This window comes from Mustelus asterias, chromosome 8, assembly GCF_964213995.1.
Source record: "Mustelus asterias chromosome 8, sMusAst1.hap1.1, whole genome shotgun sequence".
Lineage (NCBI taxonomy): Eukaryota > Metazoa > Chordata > Chondrichthyes > Carcharhiniformes > Triakidae > Mustelus > Mustelus asterias.
In genome coordinates, this window is record NC_135808.1 from 126516186 (window position 1) to 126540633 (window position 24448).

The following is a 24448-nucleotide window of genomic DNA, read 5'->3' on the forward strand; positions in this document are numbered from 1 at the left end:
GGCGAGACTCACATCGGTGGTTGGGAAGTTATTGCAGAGAATTCTTAGAGATAGGATTTACTCGCATTTGGAAAGCACAGCTTAATTCGGGAAAGTCAGCATGACTTTGTGCGGGGCAGGTCATGTCTTGATCGATTTTTTTGAGGAGGTGATAAAGGTGGTCGATTTGTGTTGAGCAGTGGATGTTGTCGACATAGTTTTAGTAAGGCTTTCGACAAGGTCCCTCATGGTAGGCTCATCCAGAAGATTAATATGCATGGGATCCACAATGACTTGGCCGCCCACTGAACTGGCTTGCCCATAGAAGTCATGATGTGGAGATGCCGGCGTTGGACTGGGTTAAGCACAGTAAGAAGTCTCACAACACTAGGTTATAGATGGATATCTGCTCTCACAGTAAGAAGTTTAACAACACCAGGTTAAAGTCCAACAGGTTTATTTGGTAGCAAAAGCCACACAAACTTTCGGAGCTCTAAGCCTCTTCTTCAGGTGAGTGGGAATTCTGTTCACAAACAGAGCAAGAAAGGATGTCCTGAGGCATGGTACATTGGGGAAGCTATGCAGACGCTGCGACAACGGATGAATGAACACCGCTCGACAATCACCAGGCAAGACTGTTCTCTTCCTGTTGGGGAGCACTTCAGCAGTCAGAGGCATTCGGCCTCTGATATTCGGGTAAGCGTTCTCCAAGGCGGCCTTCGCGACACACGACAGCGCAGAGTCGCTGAGCAGAAACTGATAGCCAAGTTCCGCACACACGAGGACGGCCTCAACCGGGATATTGGGTTCATGTCACACTATTTGTAACCCCCACAGTTGCCTAGACCTGCAGAGTTTCACTGGCTGTCCTGTCTGGAGACAATACACGTCTTTTTAGCCTGTCTTGATGCTCTCTCCACTCACATTGTTTTGTTTCTTAAAGACTTGATTAGTTGTAAGTATTCGCATTCCAACCATTATTCATGTAAATTGAGTTTGTGTCTTTATATGCTCTGTTTGTGAACAGAATTCCCACTCACCTGAAGAAGGGGCTTCGAGCTCCGAAAGCTTGTGTGGCTTTTGCTACCAAATAAACCTGTTGGACTTTAACCTGGTGTTGTGAGACTTCTTACTGTGTTTACCCCAGTCCAACGCCGGCATCTCCACATCATGACTACCATCAACACCGCAAACTGCCGGCTCCAAGTGGAGAGGATCTCCAAGAAGATCGCGCATATCGACACAGACATCAAGTTTCTACAAAGATGCAAGAAAGCAGACAAAATACCGAAAGGGCTACGGATCACGAACCCACTCAGGTCAACCTATAACACAGACTATGCTGAGAGACTTTGCCGTCGCACCTCTCTCACCCTCCTCAACCACCTCATACACCAACTCTACAGCAAACGCCGCAGCCTGGAAACCAAGATAGAGTCCATCTTCTCAACTTGCGCTCAGGATGCAGACCACCTGCGAAACTCTGCCAAGCAGACGAGACAAAGGAGCTACACCATCTACATGCACACCAAGAACAGGAAACTTGAGAAACTCGGCATCTCCACCAGCATCAACCAAGCATCCCCCCGTACCACAGTAGAAAAGAGTACCACTGCAGGGAAGTCCATTGTCAACTTGTCCGACTACACACTTCAACCAGATGAAATCGAAGTTCTCAGCCGAGGGCTTAATTTTTGCCCCACCACCAAAATAGACCCCATCAGTCTCACAGCAGACACAGAGGAATTCATCAGGCGAATGAGGCTGAGGGAGTTCTTCCACAAACCCTAAGAACCCTAACGAACACAATGAGACAGCCAATGAACCGGAACAGCCGACAGAGAGATCCGCAGTGCATCCGAAGAGGAAAGAGTCGAATTGGACTCCTCCGGAAGGCCGCTGCCCTCGACTTGACATGTATGCCCAAGCCGTCAGGAGGTGCGTCAACACCAAATTCATCAGCCGCACTCACAAGACAGCCCCGAACATCACCCAAGCACAACGTAACGCCATCCACGCTCTCAAGACCAACCGCAACATTGTCATCAAACCAGCAGACAAAGGAGGGGCCATCGTCATACTGAACAGAACAGATTACTGCAAAGAGGTGTACCGACAACTCAACAACGAGGAACACTACAGACAGTTACCTGCAGATCCGACCAAAGAACACACCCGTCAACTCAACACTCTGATCAAGACCTTTGATCCGGACCTTCAGAACACCCTCCGTGCTCTCATCCCACGTACTCCCCGCGTTGGAGATCTCTACTGCCTCCCGAAGATACACAAGGCAAACACACCAGGCCGTCCCATCGTATCGGGCAATGGGACCCTGTGCGAGAACCTCTCCAGCTATGTCGAGGGCATCCTGAAACCCATTGTACAAAGAACCCCCAGCTTTTGTCGCGACACGACGGACTTCCTACAGAAACTCGGCACACATGGAGCAGTTGAACCAGGAGCGCTCCTCGTCACGATGGATGTCTCGGCACTCTACACCAGCATCCCCCATGACGATGGCATTGCTGCAACGGCCTCAGTGCTCAGCGCCAACAACTGCCAGTTTCCAGATGCAATTTTACATCTCATCCGCTTAATCCTGGACCACAATATCTTCACCTTCAACAACCAGTTCTTCATCCAGACACACGGAACAGCCATGGGGACCAAATTCGCACCTCAATATGCCAACATCTTCATGCACAGGTTCGAACAAGACTTCTTCACCGCACGGGACCTTCAACCGATGCTATACACTAGATACATCGATGACATTTTCTTCCTTTGGACTCATGGTGAACAATCACTGAAACAACTCTATGATGACATCAACAAGTTCCATCCCACCATCAGACTCACCATAGACTACTCTCCGGAATCGGTTGCATTCTTGGACACACGCATCTCCATTAAGGACGGTCACCTCAGCACCTCACTGTACCGCAAGCCCACGGATAACCTCACAATGCTCCACTTCTCCAGCTTCCACCCTAAACACGTTAAAGAAGCCATCCCCTACGGACAAGCCCTCTGTATACTCAGGATCTGCTCGGATGAGGAGGATCGCAACAGACACCTCCAGACGCTGAAAGATGCCCTCATAAGAACAGGATATGGCGCTCGACTCATTGATCAACAGTTCCAACGCGCCACAGCGAAAAACCACACCAACCTCCTCAGAAGACAAACACGGGACACAGTGGACAGAGTACCCTTCGTTGTCCAGTACTTCCCCGGAGCGGAGAAGCTACGGCATCTCCTCCGGAGCCTTCAACATGTCATTGATGAAGACGAACATCTCGCCAAGGCCATCCCCACACCCCCACTTCTTGCCTTCAAACAACCGCACAACCTCAAACAGACCATTGTCCGCAGCAAACTACCCAGCCTTCAGGAGAACAGTGACCATGACACCACACAACCCTGCCACAGCAACCTCTGCAAGGCGTGCCGGATCATCGACACAGATGCCATCATCTCATGTGAGAACACCATCCACCAGGTACACGGTACATACTCTTGCAATTCGGCCAACGTTGTCTACCTGATACGCTGCAAGAAAGGATGTCCCGAGGCATGGTACGTTGCGGAAACTATGCAGACGCTGCGACAACGGATGAATGAACACCGCTCGACAATCACCAGGCAAGACTGTTCTCTTCCTGTTGGGGAGCACTTCAGCGGTCACGGGCATTCGGCCTCTGATATTCGGATAAGCGTTCTCCAAGGCGGCCTTCGCGACACACGACAGCGCAGAGTCGCTGAGCAGAAACTGATAGCCAAGTTCCGCACACACGAGGACAGCCTCAACCGGGATATTGGGTTCATGTCACACTATTTGTAACCCCCACAGTTGCCTAGACCTGCAGAGTTTCACTGGCTGTCTTGTCTGGAGACAATACACATCTTTTTAGCCTGTCTTGATGCTCTCTCCACTCACATTGTTTTGTTTCTTCAAGACTTGATTAGTTGTAAGTATTCGCATTCCAACCATTATTCATGTAAATTGAGTTTGTATCTTTATATGCTCTGTTTGTGGACAGAATTCCCACTCACCTGAAGAAGAGGCTTAGAGCTCCGAAAGTTCGTGTGGCTTTTGCTACCAAATAAATCTGTTGGACTTTAACCTGGTGTTGTTAAACTTCTTACTGTGTTTACCCCAGTCCAACGCCGGCATCTCCACATCATATCTGCTCTCAAACAGTGCACAGACACAGAAATCAAGTTACAGAATGCTAATTAGAATGCGAAACTCTCCAGCCAGCCAGGTCTTAAAGGTACAGACAATGTGGGTGGAGGGAGCATTCAACACAGGTTAAAGAGAAGTGTATTGTCTCCAGACAGAACAGCTAGTGAGTTCACACTAGCTCTCACTAGCTGTTCTTGGAGAACGCTTACCTGAAGATCAGAGGCTGAATGCCCGTGACTGCTGAAGTGCTCCCCCACAGGAAGAGAACAGTCCTGCCTGGTGATTGTCGAGCGGTGTTCATTCATCCATTGTCGTAGCGTCTGCATGGTTTCCCAAATGTACCATGCCTCGGGACATCCTTTCCTGCAGCGTATCAGGTAGACAACGTTGGCCGAGTTGCAAGAGTAGGTACCGTGTACCTGGTAGATGGCGTTCTCACGTGAGATGATGGCATCCCTGTCGATGATCCGGCACGTCTTTCAGAGGTTGCTGTGGCAGGGTTGTGTGGTGTCGTGGTCACTGTTCTCCTGAAGCCTTCCTGTGCTCTCAAACAGTGCAAACAGACACAAAAAATGATGATCAAAAAACTTGATTTTGTGTCTGTTTGCACTGTTTGAGAGCACATTTCCACTCCATCTGACGAAGGAGCAGCGCTCCGAAAGCTTATGGTATTTGCTACCAAATAAACCTGTTGGACTTTAACCTGGTGTTGTTAAAACTCTTACTGTGTTCACGCCAGTCCAACGCCAGCATCTCCACATCATGACAAAATGTCGGCCATCCTTGACTCAGCCTCTTCATCAAGTGTCCCAATCGGCCCAAATGTTTCCACAATTTCTCTGAACCCCTGGACTAGGCTCGAAGCGTATTTTTCCCATGCTGGCTGCTGCACTTACATTGACTGAAGTGCTCAGTATTGCCACATCTATTAACCAAGTCCCTTCGATCGCCTGTAACCTAATTCCAGCGACAGTCGTGGAGAACGACTCAAAACCTTTGACGGCTCCCGAATCCATCCACTGTCTCCCACGACGCCCTCTTAGCCTCGTGGTCCTACTCATCCTCTGAGGGTTTCTTTCTTTACTGTGCACGGCGGATCTCCGGACGGTCTTTGTTGAAGATTCCAGTCCTTCATTTTATAGGCTGTCGAAAAACGGCACCTTCGTCGCCAGTGTTAAATCCTGTTACACGGAGGCTTCTCCTCAATAACTACCCTGCAGTTAGGCATCAGGGAACACAGATCTTTATTCAGTCTACTTGCTCCACACTCCAAATGTTGACTAACCACTCTGGGCGAATCCTAACAGCTCACCCCATACCCGAGGGATGTATGCCCCAACAAACATAACAATTATTCTATGTTCTGATGAAGTGTAGAGTATATTAAGGTGGAAAGTTTGTGCTGGCATCCTTCTGATCATGACTTTGTCTGCACTGTATAAACCTTGCTGAGCAAAACCTTGACTTTGATAGAACTGAAAAAACTGTGTGGAGTTTGCACATTCTCCTCGTGTCTGCATGGGTTTCCTCGGGGTGCTCCAGTTTCCTCCCACAGTCCAAAGATGTGCGGGTTAGGTTGATTGGCTATGCTAAAATTGCCCCTTAGTGTCCTGGGATGCGTAGATTCGAGGGATTAGCGGGTAAAATATGTAGGGATATGGGGGTAGGGCCTGGGTGGGATTGTGGTCGGTGCAGACTCGATGGGCCGAATGGCCTCTTTCTGTACTGTAGGGTTTCTATGATTTCTATGATAAATCAAGTTTATTTCAAATTTAATTCAACTTGTCCCTCCAAGTAAGGGACTACATGAATTTTCATAGATTTAACGTGGGAAGGGACTCATGGCTTCTCTTTGGTCTGGTAGTTTTAGATTTATTCCTAATCCAACTCATGGTCATGTTAAGCTTCACAGACTCTGAATCTTCTGGTGTAATTTCATACTCTTAGTACAAGCACAGCCCTCTAATAATTCTTTTCAACTCATTCTCAGGATGTAGGTGGCACAGTCTATATGTCATTTAACATTCAGGAAGTATTCTTGAGCAGACCAAAGCCAGAGTGCAACGATGAAGTTCCAAAACACTTTTGACTTGGTGCTCAGTTACCTTCTGTGTGGCTATTTTATTAATAGTTCTGGACTAAAGTTGGAGAATAATGGATATAGAGGCATACTTATTGCTATTAACCCTGGAGTCCCATATAATGACAAGATTATTGAAAATATTCAGGTGAGGTATTGATGTGCTATCTGGAGAGATGTAATAGCCTTTGCTTTGTTTAGAATTCAGGATTTGGTGAGGAAAGGGAGAGTTAAAGGAATATGTTATATCCTCTTCCCTGTCATAATGAAGCATGGTATTGATTTGAAATTTGTCTTTGTTTCACAGGAAATAGTGACTGCTGCCTCCTCCTACCTCCACCAAGCGACCAAGCAACAAGTTTATTTTTCAGATGTGAAAATCCTGCTGCCTCAAACGTGGTCAGTTATTTCCAGTTCGGTTCACAGACCCACGACTGAATCCTACGAGAAGGTAAGAAGTGAGTGGCGAAGTCTGAGAAATCCCTTCCAGCTGCTCCTTGACAGCCCATGGAACTTCTCCTGAAAATCCTGCTCACAATCAGCAGTGGCTCTTTATGCCAAAGCTTCACTGGCAGAACTGGTGCAATTCCAAGGGGATTTCCAGTAGAATCTCATACTTTCGAAAGGTTTTCCTAAATGTGCATGTTCTCATAAAGATTATCTATTAACAGCTCTCCCACAGTGAGTTAAGGAATACCCTATTTAATAAAAGAGGAAATCTTTTGCAATGAACAATTAAATTGTTAATCATGTGTCAAGAGACTAGAGATGAGGACACAGTTTTAAAAATAAGAAGTTTCCCATTTAAGACAGAGCCAAGGAGAATTTTTTGTCTCTGAGGTTGGTTAGTCTGTGGAACTTTCTTCCTCAGAGACCAGTGGAGGCCGGGTCACTGAATATTAATTTTAAGGCAGAGGTTGACAGATTCTTGACTAACAAGGGAGTCAAAGAGTATTAGGGGTAGGCAGGATAATGAAGTTGAAGCTACAATCAGATCAGCCATGATCTTACTGAATGACATATTCTTGCTCCTAACTTGTATGTTGAGAATAAGTTCCATTTTTGTTTCACGATATTTGCAAAATTGTTCTGGTGCTTTAAGGTGCTTGAGTTCCATAACCCTGTACATGTGAATATTAGGAAAAGTTCCTTTACCTGTGTCTAACAGTTTTGCCTTTTCCCAATTAGAAATCCTAACACACACAGGTTTATCAGCACTGGGAACTGGGTTATGGGATCCTGGAGGCTGTATGGTGATGGTAGATTTCAGAAGCATTAAGGTACCTAATTCTGGGGTTCACCAGGACCACCCAGGGTAAATCTACACTTTGATACCACTGGGCATGAAACATTAGGTTGTGATTCTTCAGGCCTGACAGCATGGTGGATGAAGGAAGGTATACGGTATTTGGCAACAGTGGGAATGGGAAGTGGTTCCAGGTGATGGCAGTACTGAGGAAAGCCAGGTAATAAGCTTTAACCCACTGTCTGGATAAGATACCTGGATCTCTCCATGTTGCATATAGGGTTTTCTGGGAATCTGCATTATGAGGCAAGGAGTCTCAATTCCAATGGTGTTGAGGTATATGTTGTGTTGAGAATGGAGTTTATGGAGGTGGGGTAGCGAAATTTAGGAGCATTGCAAGTCATAGAATCCTTACGGTGCAGAAGGAGACCATTCAGCCAATCAAGTCTGTACCAACTCTCTGGCAAAGCATCTTACCCAGGTCAACCCGCCGCCCCATTCCCTTAACCCCATGCATTTACCCCGCTCATCCCCTGACATATCTTGGGAGGCTAAGGAACAATTTAGAATGGCCAATCCATCTAACCTGCATATCTTTAGACTGTGGGAGGAAACCTGAGCACCCAAAGGAAACCCTTGTAGACATGGGGAGAATGTGCAAACTCCACATAGGCAGTTACCTAAGGCCGGAATTGAACCCGAGTCCCTGACACTTAAAGGAGGCAGTGCTAACCACTGTACCACCATGCCAGCCTCGATCTTAGAATAGGGGGGATAGCAGAGATCTGGGAATGGGTATTTGCCATCAAGGAAGATGGGAAAAAGAATTGAAAAATAGTGGGGGTGAAGGTGAATCTGTGCAGAAATATTAATTGAAATGTGGAATCTGACACCAATGGTGGGAGAGCCGGAGTCAGATAGCATTTGAGGACGAGGAGGGGAATCTAGATGCAGGATTGTTCCAGGCCACCAGGCACCATGGGACAAAGTTCTCAGACAGTGATGTCCAGCCAGCTTTGAGTACACACGGCACTTTAACACTGCAGTTGCTGACTGTTTCTTTATCCTATAAGTAACACAGCTATGATTATTCAGAATATTTAGACTCAAAGTCATGCCAACAGATTGGGAAAATCCCCACAGAATTTCAATCCCAAGTACTGCAAAGATATTTATATATATTTATATTTCTGCTTTGAGCAGTGCACTCCTCAACTGTGGGCATGTGTGTCTGGGCATATATGTGTGGGCATGTGCGCGCCTGTATGTATATTTGTGTGTGCCTATATGTATATTTGTGTGTGCCTGTATGTATATTTGTGTGTGCCTGTATGTGTATGTATGCATGTGCCTGTGTACATGTGTATCATTGTGTGTGAGCCTGTATGTGCGTGTGTGCCTGGATGCGAGTATGAATGTGCTTGTGCGTGCATATATGGGTGAGTGTGTTGTATATGACTGTGTTGTACATGTCCGTGTGCACGTGTGTGTATGTGTGGGTGGGTGTGTTGTGTATGGGTTTGTGTATGTATGTGTGCATGGGTGGGTATGTTGTGTGTGCGTGAGCACGGGTTAGTGTATGTGTACAGGTGCTTATGGATGGTGGGTGGGAGTATGCTCTCCGTTGAAGTGATTCCCATATCAAAACATCTATTTGTCTTTCCCTAGGCTGATGTGGTCATTGCAGAACCATACCTTAAATATGGAGATGACCCGTACACTCTCCAGTATGGCGGATGTGGTGAGAAGGGCCGGTATATTCATATCACCCCAAACTTTATACTGAACAGTCTGATCCCAGTTTTTGCCTCAAAAGGTAAATAACTAAGTTAACATTCTTGTAGCATGCTTCAACACTGATTACACAAGGAGTTGGCCATGCAGACCTCAATATGATCTGTGTAGATCAGAATCCTCTTTCTTTACCTATCTTGCCTCCATATCGCTTAATATCGTTGGCCAGCAAAAATCTATCTAGTTCAGATTTAAAATTATTATTTAGGCTAGGACCTTTTGCTTTTTTTAGATCTTGTGTGGAATCTAGGGATGTCTTCTGGAAGTCCATATCAACTACATCGATACATATTTCCTTATCTAATACTGTTTGATTTGTCAAACCATTGGCGCAATATCCAATACTGGATGACTCTCAATTTCATAGAATCTTAGAATCCCAACAGTGCAGAAGAAGGCCATTTGGCCCATCGAGTCTGCACCGTCTACAATTTCCTTCTGGTATATCTTGGGAACACACAGTCATTGTCTGCCACAAATTCAGTTCCCTAGTCACCAACTCCAAACCCTTCCCTGACCCCTCTCCGAGGCTGAAATTTGCAATCAATTTGATCATATATTGCCTTCAACACTGAGACGGTCCACTTTCACCTCCGTAACATTGCTCATCTCCACCCTTGCACAAGTTATTCACACCAAGTTCCACTCACCCATCTGTGTTTGTTCCCCTAGAATTAGCTCTCAGTCGAGCAATGACTTGGTCTTAAAACTCTCACACCTGTTTCAAATTCCTCCAGGGCCTCACCCTCCCAATCTTTGTACTTTCTTCCCGTGCTATAACCCTCTCAGACCTCTGCACTCCTTCAATTTTGGCTTCTGGAGCATTTCGGATTTCAATTGCTCCGCCTTTAGTGGCCATGCCTTCAGCTGCTAAGACCCTAATCCTTTGAAGTTCCTACTTAAACCACCCCACCTCTTTCTTCCTTTAACTTGCTCCTTGAAACCTTTTACTAAATGTTCAGCCAGCTGTAAATACATCTGTATGTGATTCAGCGAAGTTTGTTCAATAAAACTCGTGCAATATTCCTGGGACAATATGGCGAGATTTTCTAGCCGTTCCCGCCAGTGGGATCATCCGGTCCCACTGACGGCTAGCCTCCATTGTGGGTTCCCTGGCGGGTAGAGGATGCGAGTAACGGGTAAACCCGTTGACAGCAGTGGAGCTGGAATATTCCACCACCAGCCAATGGTAGGCTGTCTCTGCTGCCGCAAAACGCACTCTGGGGGGTGGGGGTGGATTGGTGGGGGAATCCCACCTTATGCGTTATATAACGACAAGTCATTGTTTTTTAGTTACTTCCTCAAACAATGCAACTACATTTCTTTGAAATGAGCTGACATTTACAAATTGGATCCCTAATTATCGCAGGTTTCTTTAAATGCTCATTCTGTACTTAATTATAGATTCCAATAACTTTTCCATAATAGATATTTAACTAACGTTTCCTGGTTTGATGTTGAGGAGACTTTCAAAACCCAAAGAATGAGAAGTTAAAAGCAGAAGAAACTTGATTCCCGAGCTCAAACAGCTCAGTGCCTGAGTTTAACTGAGGGACTTTTGAGCAACCTGCTAACCAGGGTTTGAGATCAATAGAACATGCGCGTGAGCAATGAATACACCCTTTAGCAGCATAGTTATAGAGTCGTAGAGATTTGTAGCATGGAAACAAACCCTTTGGGCCAATTTGCCCAGGCCACCCAGTTTTTATCACTAAGCTAGTCCCAATTGCCGCATTTGGCCCATATCCCTCTATACCCATGTAACTGTCTAAATGCTTTTTAAAAGACAAAATTGTACCCACCTCTAGTACTGCCTCTGGCAGCTCGTTCCAGACACTCACCACCCTCTGTGTGAAAAAATTGCCCCTCTAGACACTTTTGTATTTCTTCCCTCTCACTTTAAACCTATGCCCTCTGGTTTTAGACTCCCCTACCTATGGGAAAAGAGGTTGACTCTCTAGCTGATCTATACGCCTAATTATTCTTTGGACCTCGACAAGATCACCCCAACCTTCCTTCGCTCCAGAGAAAAAAGTCCCAGTCAATCCAGCCTCTCCTTATAACTCAAACCATCAAGTCCTGGTAGCATCCTAGTAAATCTTTTCTGCACACTTTGGAGGTTAATAACATCTTTTCTATAATAGGTTATATGGGAAGGAGGGAAATTTCCAATTATTTGAATATGTTTTTGAATTTAACACCTTGTAATAAGTCCTTGGAGGCAGAAGTTCCTTCACCTAAATCTTTTTATTTACAACATCCAAAAACACTACACGGAGTGCTCTCAGTATGCAGTCTACATCCGGAGTGCCAGAGGAACTGACACTCCTGTTTCGCGACAGAGCATGGGGCTCCTTGGGGGATTGGACCATCAATTTGGCCCTTAATCAGGGAGTTCATATTCAAGCAGCCAACCTCAATTACCTGATTAAAATCAACACAGATTATTCAGGTTTTATGGAACACACCAGAGAAACGGAGTTGAGACTGAGGTAGACCTCATGGGTGCTCTTTAAAGTTCAGGTTCCTCAAACTCAATAAATGCTCAGTGCAAATGCTTTTCCTGTTCCTTCCAGCAAACGATTAGCAAAAGGTTCTTGCCAGCATGGGACTTTTTTTTGGAAAAGTTTGGAAGCTTTCAACAGAACGGGAGGCGAAATGGATCACTTTTGAGAATTATGGGCTGAATTTTCTACTCCAATTTTCATCAGGCGGGTTCGGTGAGGGGAGCAGAAAGTCTTGGAGATGTCTAGATCGCAATTCACGCCAGCATAAAAGCATGGTGCGATTGTCCCCTAACCCCACCAGTGACATAATGACTTTCCCAACATTGAATGTCAGTAACAGCATTTCCATATATTAGTATCTCAGTATCGGGCCACTACGTCCGAATCATCCCCTCAGTAAGAAAGTCCATTCATGTTGGTGGGAGTGCAGACCAATGTGAGACCCAAAGGCCTCCACCTGGCGAGCAGCCCTCCCAGAAGAGCTCAGGTGATTGTATTGCTCAGGGAAGACGGTCATGACTGGGCACAACCTGATAGAGGTAGGGGGAGGGCCAGTTGCGTGACAGAGGGCATGGCTGTGGGAGGGTTTCCATGTGAATGTTTGTGCACTGGGGCAGACTTTTAAAAAAGCCCACCCAGCCAGTGTGGCGTGGCATCATGTGAATGCCATCCGGTGCCAGTGACTTCAATGCCACTTTTCCCACCCACTATCAGCCTTTGCCAACATTTGGGAAAATTTTACCCAATGGGTGAGATCCCCCCCCACCCGCCGCCGCCATGTTGACCAAAACCAGGTTGACTCTGCCTAATTGCATGGAGATTTTATAAGTGCCTCCTGATTATAATTGTTTTACATTCCTCCCTTCCTTTTGCCTCTTGAATCACAATTACTTCTGGGATTTTATTTCTACCTCTACAGTGAAGACAGATGCAGAATATTTATTAAATTCAGCTGCTGTTTCTTTATTTTCCATTATTTATTCCCCATTCGCACTCTTCTAAAGACCAACACACATTTTACTCTTTTCACTTTTAAAGATCTGTTGAATCTCTTACTGTTTTTATATTTCCAGTTAGCGTTCTCTCATACTCTTAATATCCCCTCATTATTCTTTTATTCATTCTTTGTTGTTCTTCATATTCTGTCCAACCTACTGACACATCACTCATCTTTGCAAAATTATTTTTCATTCAATTTGATGTTTTCTTTAACTTCCTTAAGTAGACCCGGATGATACATTCTTGCCTTAATGTCTTTCTTTCTCACTGGGATTTTTCTTTCTCTCTGGCAAATGCAATGTTAGCATTCATGTCGAGAGGGCTGGAATACAAGAGCAGGGATGTACTTCTGAGGCTGTATTAGGCTCTGGTCAGACACCATTTGGAGTATTGTGAGCAGTTTTGGGCCCCATATCTAAGGAAGGATGTGCTAGCCTTGGAAAGGGTCCAGAGGAGGTTCACAAGCATGATCCCTGGAATGAAGAGCTTGTTGTATAAGGAACGGTTGAGGACTCTGGGTCTGTACTCGTTGGAGTTTAAAAGGATGAGGGGGATCTTATTGAAATTTACAGGAGACTACGAGGCCTGGATAAAGTGGACGTGGAGAGGATGTTTCCACTAATAGGAAAAACTAGAACCAGAGGGCACAACCATATCCTGCAGTAAATACCATTCGGAGGCCTAGAAAACACTTCCACAAGTGACTTGTTACCTTTACGACTTCTCATCTCAACCCAAACTGATTCTCCACCCTGACCACCAGAACTAAGATCAGCCCTCTTTATTATGTCAGATTCTGTTGCTTCCCACAGGAAGAGCTGCTGCCTGCTGGGCCTGTGGTCACTCATTGTCCATTGCTGTCAAAGTTGCTAATAGCCTCAATTTCTTTGCCTCTGGCTCTTCCCATCTCCCTGTCATATTATTTCTCAATGAGCATTCCCAGTGTTCAAGATCTGTGCAGAGCATGGAGTGGATTGTGTTCCCTGATGTTGTTTCTACATTCTGCCATCAGCATGCGGTCCTGTTCATTTGCTCACTGTGAATCACCAGGTGGAAATCCTACTAACTCTCAAACAGGACCCAGCTTTGTGAGTATTCACACTGCTGCATGGCTGCACAACCTTTGAGTGAACAAAAGTTATGGGGGCGATCTTACCAAAAAAAAGTGGCAAACGAGCGTGAAAATGGGAAAGAACCACACTCATTTTTTGGGAAACTCCCAGATGCAATCATACGCCACTTGGGCTGATATTTCTGTCTAAGTGTGATTGCTCTCGGGGAGCCATTGTGCAAGGCATCCCGATCTCCCAGTACAGTGTGTACAAGTGTACACAGTGCACTGGGAGATGTCACCCCCCCCCCCCCCCGATCATCCCCCTTACACCTGCCCCCCAAATCAGCGCCACAGCTGATTGCCGATCCGAACCACCTCTGCACCGCCCCTCCCATCCTCCCGCCCCACTGATTACTGCCCCCGATCCCTCTGGCGATCGCTGCCCCGGCCAATTCCCTGTCATGAGTCTGCCCCTTCAAGACCCGTCGCTTCCCCTTAGGTCCCACCTCTTGGCATTGCCAGTGGGCAGTGCCAGCCTGGCACTGCCCAAGGGGAACAGCCCATCCCCCAACCGCCCGGAGGACTTCAATGGCCTCTGGCCCCACCGGCGAGGCCATCACATCAGGTCTCCATTGGTGGGGACTATATGTGATCTTCACTGGTGAGGACCTCCATTGGTGAACAGGTCAGGACAAGCGAGCCCAGACGATTGCATCCAGGACTCACTAATCACATGTAAATCCGTTACCGATTTATCTGGAAGAATGGGGCCTGTAACATTGCAAGAGGTGAGAAAGTGGGCACTTACCTAATTTTTCGCCTCCCACCCATATATTGGAGTACAAGGAGGCTCAGGAAAGTCGGCATGTCCACTCCATCATTATGAAGTGCTTCGAAAGGTTAGTCATAGCACAAATCAATTCCTGCCTGCCCATCAGGAAGGTGGAGAACTAAAGTTTGCAGCTGAATGCTTTGACACACCAATTCTGTGCCCGCTCAAGAGATATTGCTGCAGGAAGCCGTACCACCACGACACAGGCATGCATAGAATATTCTTTGTTTTTGTGATGCTACGGAATAACTTCATGCCACTGATCGTGCATGAGAGAATCATGGTCCGGTTTATTTTTTCTGAAGCAGGTTTATTTTTCTTGAGTACCATTTCGACCTCACAAGAAGTGACAGCATTTGGTTTCACAACTTTGAACAACAAAAATACTTGGTTTTCCCAGGTCGAGTATTTATTCATGAATGGGCCCAATTTCGGTGGGGAGTGTTCGAAGAATATAATGATCTAGAGCCTTTTTACATATCAGATGATGGAGTTTCCGAAGCGACAAGGTAGGACAATTTCTATTTGAATGATGTTGTTCAGTGAAAACAAAAAGTCTTCCACGCAAGATGACAATTACCTTTGATTTGATTTATTATTGTCACATGTATTAACATAGTGAAAAGTATTGTTTCTTGTGTGCTATACAGACAAAGCATACCATTAATAGAGAATGAAAAAGACAGTGTAGAGAAAAATCAACTTAATGTGAACATAAGAACATAAGAAATAGGAGCAGGAGGAGGCCATCTAGCCCCTCGAGCCTGCCCCACCATTCAATAAGATCATGGCTGATCTGATAATGGTTTAGTTCCACTTACCCACCCGCTCCCCATAACCCTTAATTCCCTTATTGATCAGAAATCTATCTACCTGTGACTTAAACATATTTAATGAGGTAGCCTCGACTGCTTCAATGGGCAGAGAATTCCAGAGATTCACTACCCTCTGAGAGAAGAAGTTCCTCCTCAACTAGTTTAAACTAGATTTGCAGGGGGATGGGAACCAGAGTGCCAGAGCAGTTAGTGGAGCAGGGGTAAAAATACAGGTTAGTTCAAGCAAAATCACAAATGGAAGGGTTGAATGTGGTGGAAATAACCTTTTGAGGTGTGTCTATTTCAATGCCAGGAGTATTGTGGGGAAGGCAGATAAGCTGAAGGCGTGGATAGACACATGGAAATATGACATTATAGCCATCAGTGAAACTTGGCTACAGGAGGCGCAGGACTGGCAGCTCAATGTTCCAGGGTTCCAATGTTTCAGGCGGGATAGAGGCAGAGGGATAAAAGGTGGGGGGGGGGGGGTGGCATTGTTGGTCAGGGAAAATGTTACAGCGGTACACAGGCAGGATAGATAAGGGAGCTTGTCTACAGAGGCCCTATGGGTGGAGCTGAGCAACAGGAAAGGTATGACCGCATTAATGGGGTTGTATTATAGACCACCCAATAGTCAGCGAGAGATAGCTGACAACTGCAAGAAACACAAACTTGTGATAGTAAGGGATTTTAATTTTCCACATACAGATTGGGACTCGCATACTGTTAAAGGTTAGATGGGGTAGAGTTTGTAAAATGTGTTCAGTAGAATTTTCTACATCAGTATATAGAGGTGCCAACTAGAGAGGATGCGATATTGGATCTCCTATTGAGAAATGAGTTAGGGCAGGTGATGGATGCGAGTGTGAGGGAACACTTTGGATCCAGTGATCATAATGCCATTAGTTTCAACCTGATCATAGATAAGGATAGATCTGGTCCTCGGGTTGAAGTTCTGAACTGGAAAAAGGCCAAATTTGATGAAATGAGAAGGGATCTGGGAAGTGTGGATTGGCACAGGCTGTTCTCTGGTAAGGATGTAAATGGAAAGTGGGAGGCCTTCAAAGGAGAAATTCTGAGAGTGCAGAGTTTGTATGTTCCTGTCAGGATTAAAGGCAAAGTAAATAGGAATAAGGAACCTTGGTTCTCGAGGGAGATTGTAACACTGATTAAGAGGAAGAGAGAGTTGTTTGAAATGTACAGGAAGCAAGGAACAGATCAGATGCTCGAGGAGTATAAAAAGTGCAAGAAGCTACTTAAGAGGGAAATCAGGAGGGCTAAAAGGAGACATGAGGTTGCTTTGGCAGATAGAGTGAAGGAAAATCCAAAGAGCTTCTATAGGTATGTTAGGAGCAAAAGGATAGTGAGGGATAAAATTGGTCCTCTTGAAGACCAGAGTGGTAGACTGTGTATGGAACCAAAAGAGATGGGGGAGATACTAAATGGTTTTTTTGCATCCGTATTTACTGAGGAAACGGGCATGGAAATAGGGCAAACAGGTAGGGAGGTCATGGAACCTTTAGAGATTAAAGGGGAGGAGGTGCTCGCTGTCTTGAGGCAAATCAGAGTGGATAAATTCCCAGGACCGGACAGGGTATTCCCACGGACCTTGTGGGAAGCTAGTGTTGAACTTGCAGGGGCCCTGGCAAACATATTTAAAATGTCAGTATTCACGGGGGAGGTGCCGGATGATTGGAAGGTGGTTCATGTTGTTCCGTTGTTTAAAAAAGGTTCCAAAAGAAATCCGGGAAATTATAAGCCAGTAAGTTTGACGTCGGTGGTGGGCAAGTTATTGGAAGGTGTGATAAGGGATAGGATCTACAAATATTTGGATAGACAGGGACTTATTAGGGAGAGTCAACATGGCTTTGTGCGTGGTAGGTCATGTTTGACCAATCTATTAGAGTTTTTCGAGGAGGTTACCAGGAAAATGGATGAAGGGAAGGCAGTGGATGTTGTCTACCTGGATTTCAGCAAGGCTTTGACAAGGTCCCTCATGGGGGGTTAGTTAGGAAGTTTCAGTTGCTGGGTATACATGGGGAGGTAGTAAATTTGATTAGACACTGGCACAATGGAAGAATCCAGAGAGTGGTTGTGGAGGATTGCTTCTCCGAGTGGAGGCCTGTGACTAGTGGTGTGCCGCAGGGATCGGTGTTGGGTCCATTGTTGTTTGTCATCTCTATCAATGATCTGGATGATAATGTGGTAAATTGGATCAGCAAATTTGCTGATGATACAAAGATTGGAGGTGTAGTGGACAGTGAGGAAGGTTTTCAAAGCTTGTAGAGGGATTTGGACCAACTAGAAAAATGGGCTGAAAAATGGCAAATGGAATTTAACGCAGACAAGTGTGAGATATTGCACTTTGGAAGGACAAACCAAAGTAGAACGTACAGGGTAAATGGTAGGACTCTGAAGAGTGCAGTTGAACGGAGGGATCTGGGAATACAGGTACAGAATTCCCTAAAAGTGACGTCACAGGTGGATAGGGTCATAAAGAGTGCCTTTGGTACATTTGCCTTTTCTAAATCGGAGTATCGAGTATAAAAGTTGGAGTGTTATGGTAAGGTTATATAAGGCATTGGTGAGGCCAAATTTAGAGTATTGTGTACAGTTTTGGTCACCTAGTACAGGAAGGATGTAAATAAGGTTGAAAGAGTGCAGAGAAGGTTCACAAGGATGTTGCCGGGACTTGAGAAGCTGAGTTACAGAGAGAGATTGAATAGAACATAGAAAAAATACAGCACAAACAGGCCCTTCGGCCCACAAGTTGCGCCGGTCATGCCCCTACCTACCTAGGCTTATATATAGGCTTACCTATAACCCTCAATCCTTCTAGGCTCCATGTACTCATCCAGAAGTCTCTTAAAAGACCCTATCGAGTTTGCCTCCACCACCACTGACGGCAGGTTGGGACTTTATTCCCTGGAGCGTAGAAGAATGAGGGGAGATTTGATAGAGGTGTATAAGATTTTGATGGGTATAGACAGAGTGATTGCAAGCAGGCTTTTTCCACTGAGGCTAGGGGAGAAAAAAACCAGAGGGCATGGGTTAAGGGTGAAAGGAGAAAAGATTAAAGGGAATATTAGGGGGGGGCATCTTGAAGCAGAGAGTGGTGGGAGTGTGGAATGAACTGCCGGATAAAGTGGTAAATGCGGGGTCACTTTTAACATTTAAGAAAAACTTGGACGGGTTCATGGATGAGAGGGGTGTGGATGGATATGGTCCAAGTGCAGGTCAGTGGGACTAGGCAAAAAATGGTTCGGCACAGACAAGAAGGGCCAAAAGGCCTGTTTCTGAGCTGTACTTTTCTATGGTTTCTTAACTCTGTTCTAAACTGACTCCCCCTTATTTTGAGGCTGTGTCTTCTAGTTCTTGTTTCCTTTCTAAGTGGAAAGAATCTCTCTGCCTCTACCCTGTCTAGCCCCTTCATTATCCTATATGTCTCTATAAGATCTCCCCTCAGCCTTCTAAACTCCAACGAGTACAGGCTCAATCTACTCAATCTCTCCTCGTAAGCTAACCCCCTCATCTCCGGTATCAACCTGGTGAACCTTCTCCGTACTCCCTCCAAGGCCAATATATCCTTCCGCAGATAAGGGGACCAAAATTGCACACAGTACTCTAGTTGCGGCCTCACCAGTACCTTGTACAATTGCAGCAAGACCTCCCTGCTTCTCTACTCCATCCCCTTTGCGATAAAGGCCAACATTCCATTTGCCTTCTTGATCACCTGCTGCACCTGCAAACTGAGTTTTTGCACTTCATGCACAAGGACCCCCAGGTCCCTCTGCACAGTAGCATGTTGTAATTTTTCACCATTTAAATAATAGTCCATTTTACTATTATTCCTTCCAAAGTGGATAACCACACACTTGTCAACATTATACTCCATCTGCCAGATCCTCGCCCACTCACTTAGCCTATCCAAATCTCTCTGCAGACTTTCCGCATCCTCCACGCAATTCGCTTTCCCACTCATCTTTGTGTCATCCGCAAACTTTGTTACCCTACACTTGGTCCCCTCCTCCAGATCGTCTATGTATATGGTAAACAGTTGAGGCCCCAACACCAGTCACCAACTGCCAACCAGAAAAGCACCCATTTATTCCAGCTCTCTGCTTCCTGTTAGATAGCCAATCCTCAATCCACGCTAACACTTTACCCCCAACTCCGTGTACCCTAATCTTCTGCAGCAACCTTTTGTGAGGCACCTTATCGAACGCCTTCTGGAAATCTAAAAACACCACATCCACCGGTTCCCCTCTGTCAACTGCACTCATTACATCTTCATAAAAATCCAGTAAATTCGTCAAACACGACTTTCCCTTCATGAACCCATGCTGCGTCTGCTTGATCGAACCATTTTTTTCCAGATATCCTGCTATTTCATCTTTAATGATGGATTCCAGCAATTTCCCAACTACGGACGTTAAGCTAACCGGCCTGTAGTTACCCGCCTTTTGTCTACCTCCTTTTCTAAACAGTGGCGTCACATTAGCTGTTTTCGAATCAGCCGGCACTTCCCCAGAGTCCAGCGAATTTTGATAAATTACAACCAACGCATCTGCTATTACTTCTGCCATTTCTTTCAGTACCCTGGGGTGTATTCCATCCGGGCCCGGGGGCTTGTCTACCTTTATCCCATTAGCCTACCAAGCACTACCTCTTTAGTAATAGTAATCGTTTTAAGGACCTCACCCCCTACAGTCCCACAACCGTCAATCTTTGGTAAGTTATTTGTGTCCTCTACCATGAAGACTGACACAAAAAACTTGTTTAAGGCCTCGGCCATTTCCTCGTTTCCCATTATTAAATCCCCCTTCTCGTCTTCTAAGGGTCCAACATTTACTTTAGCTACCCTTTTCCTTTTTATATATTTGTGAAAACTTTTACTATCAGTTTTTATATTTTGTGCTAGTTTAGTTTCACAATCTATCTTTCCTTTCTTTATCGCTTTCTTAGTAGTTCTTTGTTGTTTTTTAAAGCTTTCCCAATCTTCTAATTCCCCACTAGTTTTGGCCACTCTGTACGCATCGGTTTTTAATTTAATACACTCCTTTATTTCCTTAGTTATCCACGGCTGGTTATCCCTTTTCTTACATTCCTTCTTTATCACAGGAATATATTTTTGCTGAGGTAGGTCCATTCAAAAGTCTGACAGCAGCAGGGAAGAAGCTGTTCTTGAGTCAGTTGTTACATGACCGCAGACTTTTGTATCTTTTTCCCGACGGAAGAAGGTGGAGGAGAGAATATTACTCAGAATCGAATACATTTTAAATTATTTTGACTTTCAGATGTTCAAAAGCAATAACAGGAAAGACTGTTGAATGCTCCGGCAGCTCTTGTTTACTGTGTGACAATGATAGCAACACAGGGTTGCCAAAAGGAGATTGTAAATTCTATCCGGAGAAGGATCAGAGTTCGTCCTCTTCAATAATGTACCTACAGGGACTGCCAAATGTAAGTGAAGTTACTCAAAGGTGCTATTCTCAAATATCATTAACAATCTGGATCTTGCAATTCTTACACAGTGTATCCTGTTAGCCCCATGTAATTGATACAGGACATCGGACAGCCTCTCTAATAACTCAGGAAGCCCAACTGGAAAGGAATTGTATTTGTTGTTAAACACAAAATAAAGCCACTACACCATGGCATACATACACAACCCCCAACTTTCTCTTAAAGCTTATTTATTAGTCACAAGTAGGCTTACATTCACACTGCAATGAAGTTACTGTGAAAATCCTCTAGTCGCCACACTCCGGCGTCTTTTCGGGTAAACTGAGGGAGATTTTAGCATGGCCAATTCACCTAACCTGCACGTCTTTGGACTGTGGGAGTAAACCGAAGCAGCCGGAGGAAACCCACGCAGACACAGGGAGAACGTGCAAACTCCACACAAACAGTGGCCCAAGCTGGGAATCAAACCCGGGCCCCTGGCGCTGTGAGGCAGCAGTACTAACCACTGTGTTGCCTTGCCGCCCAAATACATCACAATTTATCCAAATGTATTACAAATTACAATCCAAATACATTATCATTTCAATCCATTTTATCAGTCTCTTCAAAATAGGTGCTACTGAAACAGGGTTTAGAATTAAGTGTTAACAGAATTGACCCGTTTTCTGATCAATGAAGTTGAGAAGGTGGCCAGATCCCCATTAACTGTCACCTGTATTAGACGAACCGCCACAGTCAATCTTGACACAAAACCATGGCAACTCCATGGTAGAGAGCCAACACCAGCCTCTTTTCTACAAAGGTTAAGAGTTTGAATGTTTTTACACAATGAAAAATTATTAGGCTGCTATAATCACAATATCAACAGCAAATAGAATCATAGAAATCATAGAAACCCTACAGTGCAGAAAGAGGCCATTTAGCCCATCGAGTCTGCACTGAGCACAATCCCACCCAGGCCCTACCCCCATATCCCTACACATTTACCCACTAATCCCTAAATTCCTATCTATCTCAGGACACTAAGGGGCAATTTTAGCACGGGCCAATCAATCTTTGGACTGTGGGAGGAAACCGGAGCACCCGGAGGAAACCCACGCAGACATGAGGAGAATGTGCAAACTCCACACAGACAGTGACCCAAGCCAGGAATCGAACCCAGGTCCCTGGAGCTGTGAAGCAGCAGTGCTAACCACTGTGCAACCGTGCCGCCCTCATATATGCCTCATGCAATGAAAACAGTTCATAACCTTGGAGGCTAATTAAACCAAAGGGTGTTGCCTTCCAGGATGTCACCTACTAGGAACTGGAACAACAGTTCTCACACACAACTCCAACCTTTTTGGTAAATCAAATGAACTAAATCAAACAAACTCAGGGACACTGCAAGAAGGGCAAAAGGAAGGAAACCGCATAAAAGAAAAAACAAAGCAGAAAGGAAACTTAAAACATTCAATCAAAATGTGATGTAAGGGATCGAAAATACACCCCAGTCCCTGTGGTGCCCATCGAGCACAGAAGGCATCCGTGGTGCCCTTGGTCACTGCATGTTCCCTCTCCAGGGTCACCACGTCGCGAATATAGCCACAGTAGAGGGGCAGGCTGTCAGGTTGGACGATCTTCTCGGTCACCCGCTGCCTGGACATGTTAAAGCATGTTTAGCAAGGCCCAGGAGCAGTTTCACGAGGAAGTCCTCAGCCTCCTCTGTTGCCCTCTGTACCAGGTTCCCATAAACTAGGAGCATGGGACTGAAGTGTAAACAGAACATCAATAAAAGGCTTTTTAGATAACTAAAAAGGGAGTGCAGCCTATAACATAACATAGACATGGTCCACAGATTCCACAAGATTGCAAAAGAGCAGGTTTCTTGGAAGCCCGTGAATTGGTGCAATTTACGGTAGTATGGTACTACTGCGTGCATTATCCTCCACCCCAGGTCCTCGGTGTAGTGTGCGAGGATCCCTCCATTGAGGGATCTCTGCCGCCGTCCATCAGCAAGGCATATCCATGGCATTGGGCGAGGGCATAGTAGTGGAAGGTGTGCAGCAGCCATTCCATGCAGTGGCAAAGGGCACGGAGGGCATTTCCGCAAGGCAGCTCAAGCTGTGGAGCTCCATCCCCAGGGGAGTGGGTCTGGGCTTGGGATCAATGTGAAATTCCATCCGAGCAGGGGTGTGCTCAGACAGGATTCCACCGCACAGTCGTGCCTCCTCGAGTCTACGTGTGATGTCAGGTCTGAGCATAACCAATGCAGATGACATTGGTCACAAGCTGAGCACCCACCACCACGCGCTCAGCCAACCCGTGGGGTGTCATCCAGCCCATTCCTCCACCACCCCACCAGCCACTGCCCGCCTCTCTGCCAGCGACTGGAAATGGAGTTAGCAGAGGAGCAGATTCCTGAGCAGTGAGCGGCTCCCGGATGACAACCAGAGTTTAAAGTGGTCCTGATAAAAGACGGGCAACACCTGCAAGGAGTTCTTCAGGTCTATGAACAAGAGTTGCACGTCATAATTTAGGCTGTGCACCTGGCGGAATAAATATGTCGCAGGGCACATCATCGAGGAGAGGGCTCCTCGTAAAAGGTAACGCAACAAGGTCACCACCTGGGTGCGAAGACACACCACTGCCCTCCCTAATGCAGAACCTCAGCAGCGACCCAGTGCAGTCTTTTGTCCCAGAAGAACTGCATGAGAGGCCTCTGGGTGTTTATGACAAAATCAGGGCAAGGGGTCAAAGTGACCAGCCGGTACCACAACATGGAGGCAATCAGTTGGTTTATGACGAGAACTTGATCCCTGTAAGACAGCACTTGGAGCAATTCTGTCTAACAGTTCAGGCGAGCAGTGACTTTAGCCTCCAGCTTTTGCCAATTCATCAGCCAGGATTCCTCTGCCGGGCAAAGATGGACTCCCAAGTACAGGAGGCTGGTCCTTCCCCAGGTGAAAGACCTGAGCTCATCTGGGAGGGGGTCCATCTGCCATGGACCAACCAGAAGCCCAGAACACTTAGACCAGTTGATCCTGGCAGGGGATGCAGCAGAGTACATGGCCTGGCACTTGCACATCCTCCGCAGGTCGGCCAGGTCCGTGAACATTAGGAGCAGGTGATCAGCGTAATCCAACCAGGCCACTCCTATGCCAGGCCCAATCAGTCAGTCCTGACAACCTCCTCTGCAAGATATGCAGAAATGGCTCCATGCAACTGGAATACAGTTGGTCAAAGGGCAGCTCTGCCGCCTGCTCCTCTCCCAAAGCAAAGGTGCGCCATCAGGGACCCGTTAACAAGACATTCTGCGGCAGTGTATAGTAATTGGTTCCGGGCGACAAAGTGTGAACCCGAATGCCCACACAGTCCTGAGCAGATACGCATGATCCACCCTGTTGAACGTCTTCTCCTGGTAAAGAGACAGGAAGGCGCTCGATAGACCAGCCCTCTGAGAATGATGTATTAAGGAGATCATCGTGGATGACCCAACCCGGGA

The 24448-nt window shown here is 46.0% G+C and overlaps 1 protein-coding gene across 1 annotated transcript in view; it reads left to right on the top strand.

The window, feature by feature from the left end:
• The first annotated feature begins 6237 nt into the window (after positions 1-6237).
• The window catches only part of LOC144497541 (calcium-activated chloride channel regulator 1-like), a 53018-nt gene continuing 34807 nt past the window's right edge, over positions 6238-24448 (top strand). Inside the window, exons 1-5 of the mRNA XM_078218943.1 lie at positions 6238-6399; positions 6559-6702; positions 9166-9313; positions 15084-15192; positions 20796-20961. Of these exons, the coding sequence (XP_078075069.1) occupies positions 6238-6399; positions 6559-6702; positions 9166-9313; positions 15084-15192; positions 20796-20961 (729 nt within the window). The remainder of the gene's footprint in view (positions 6400-6558; positions 6703-9165; positions 9314-15083; positions 15193-20795; positions 20962-24448) is intronic.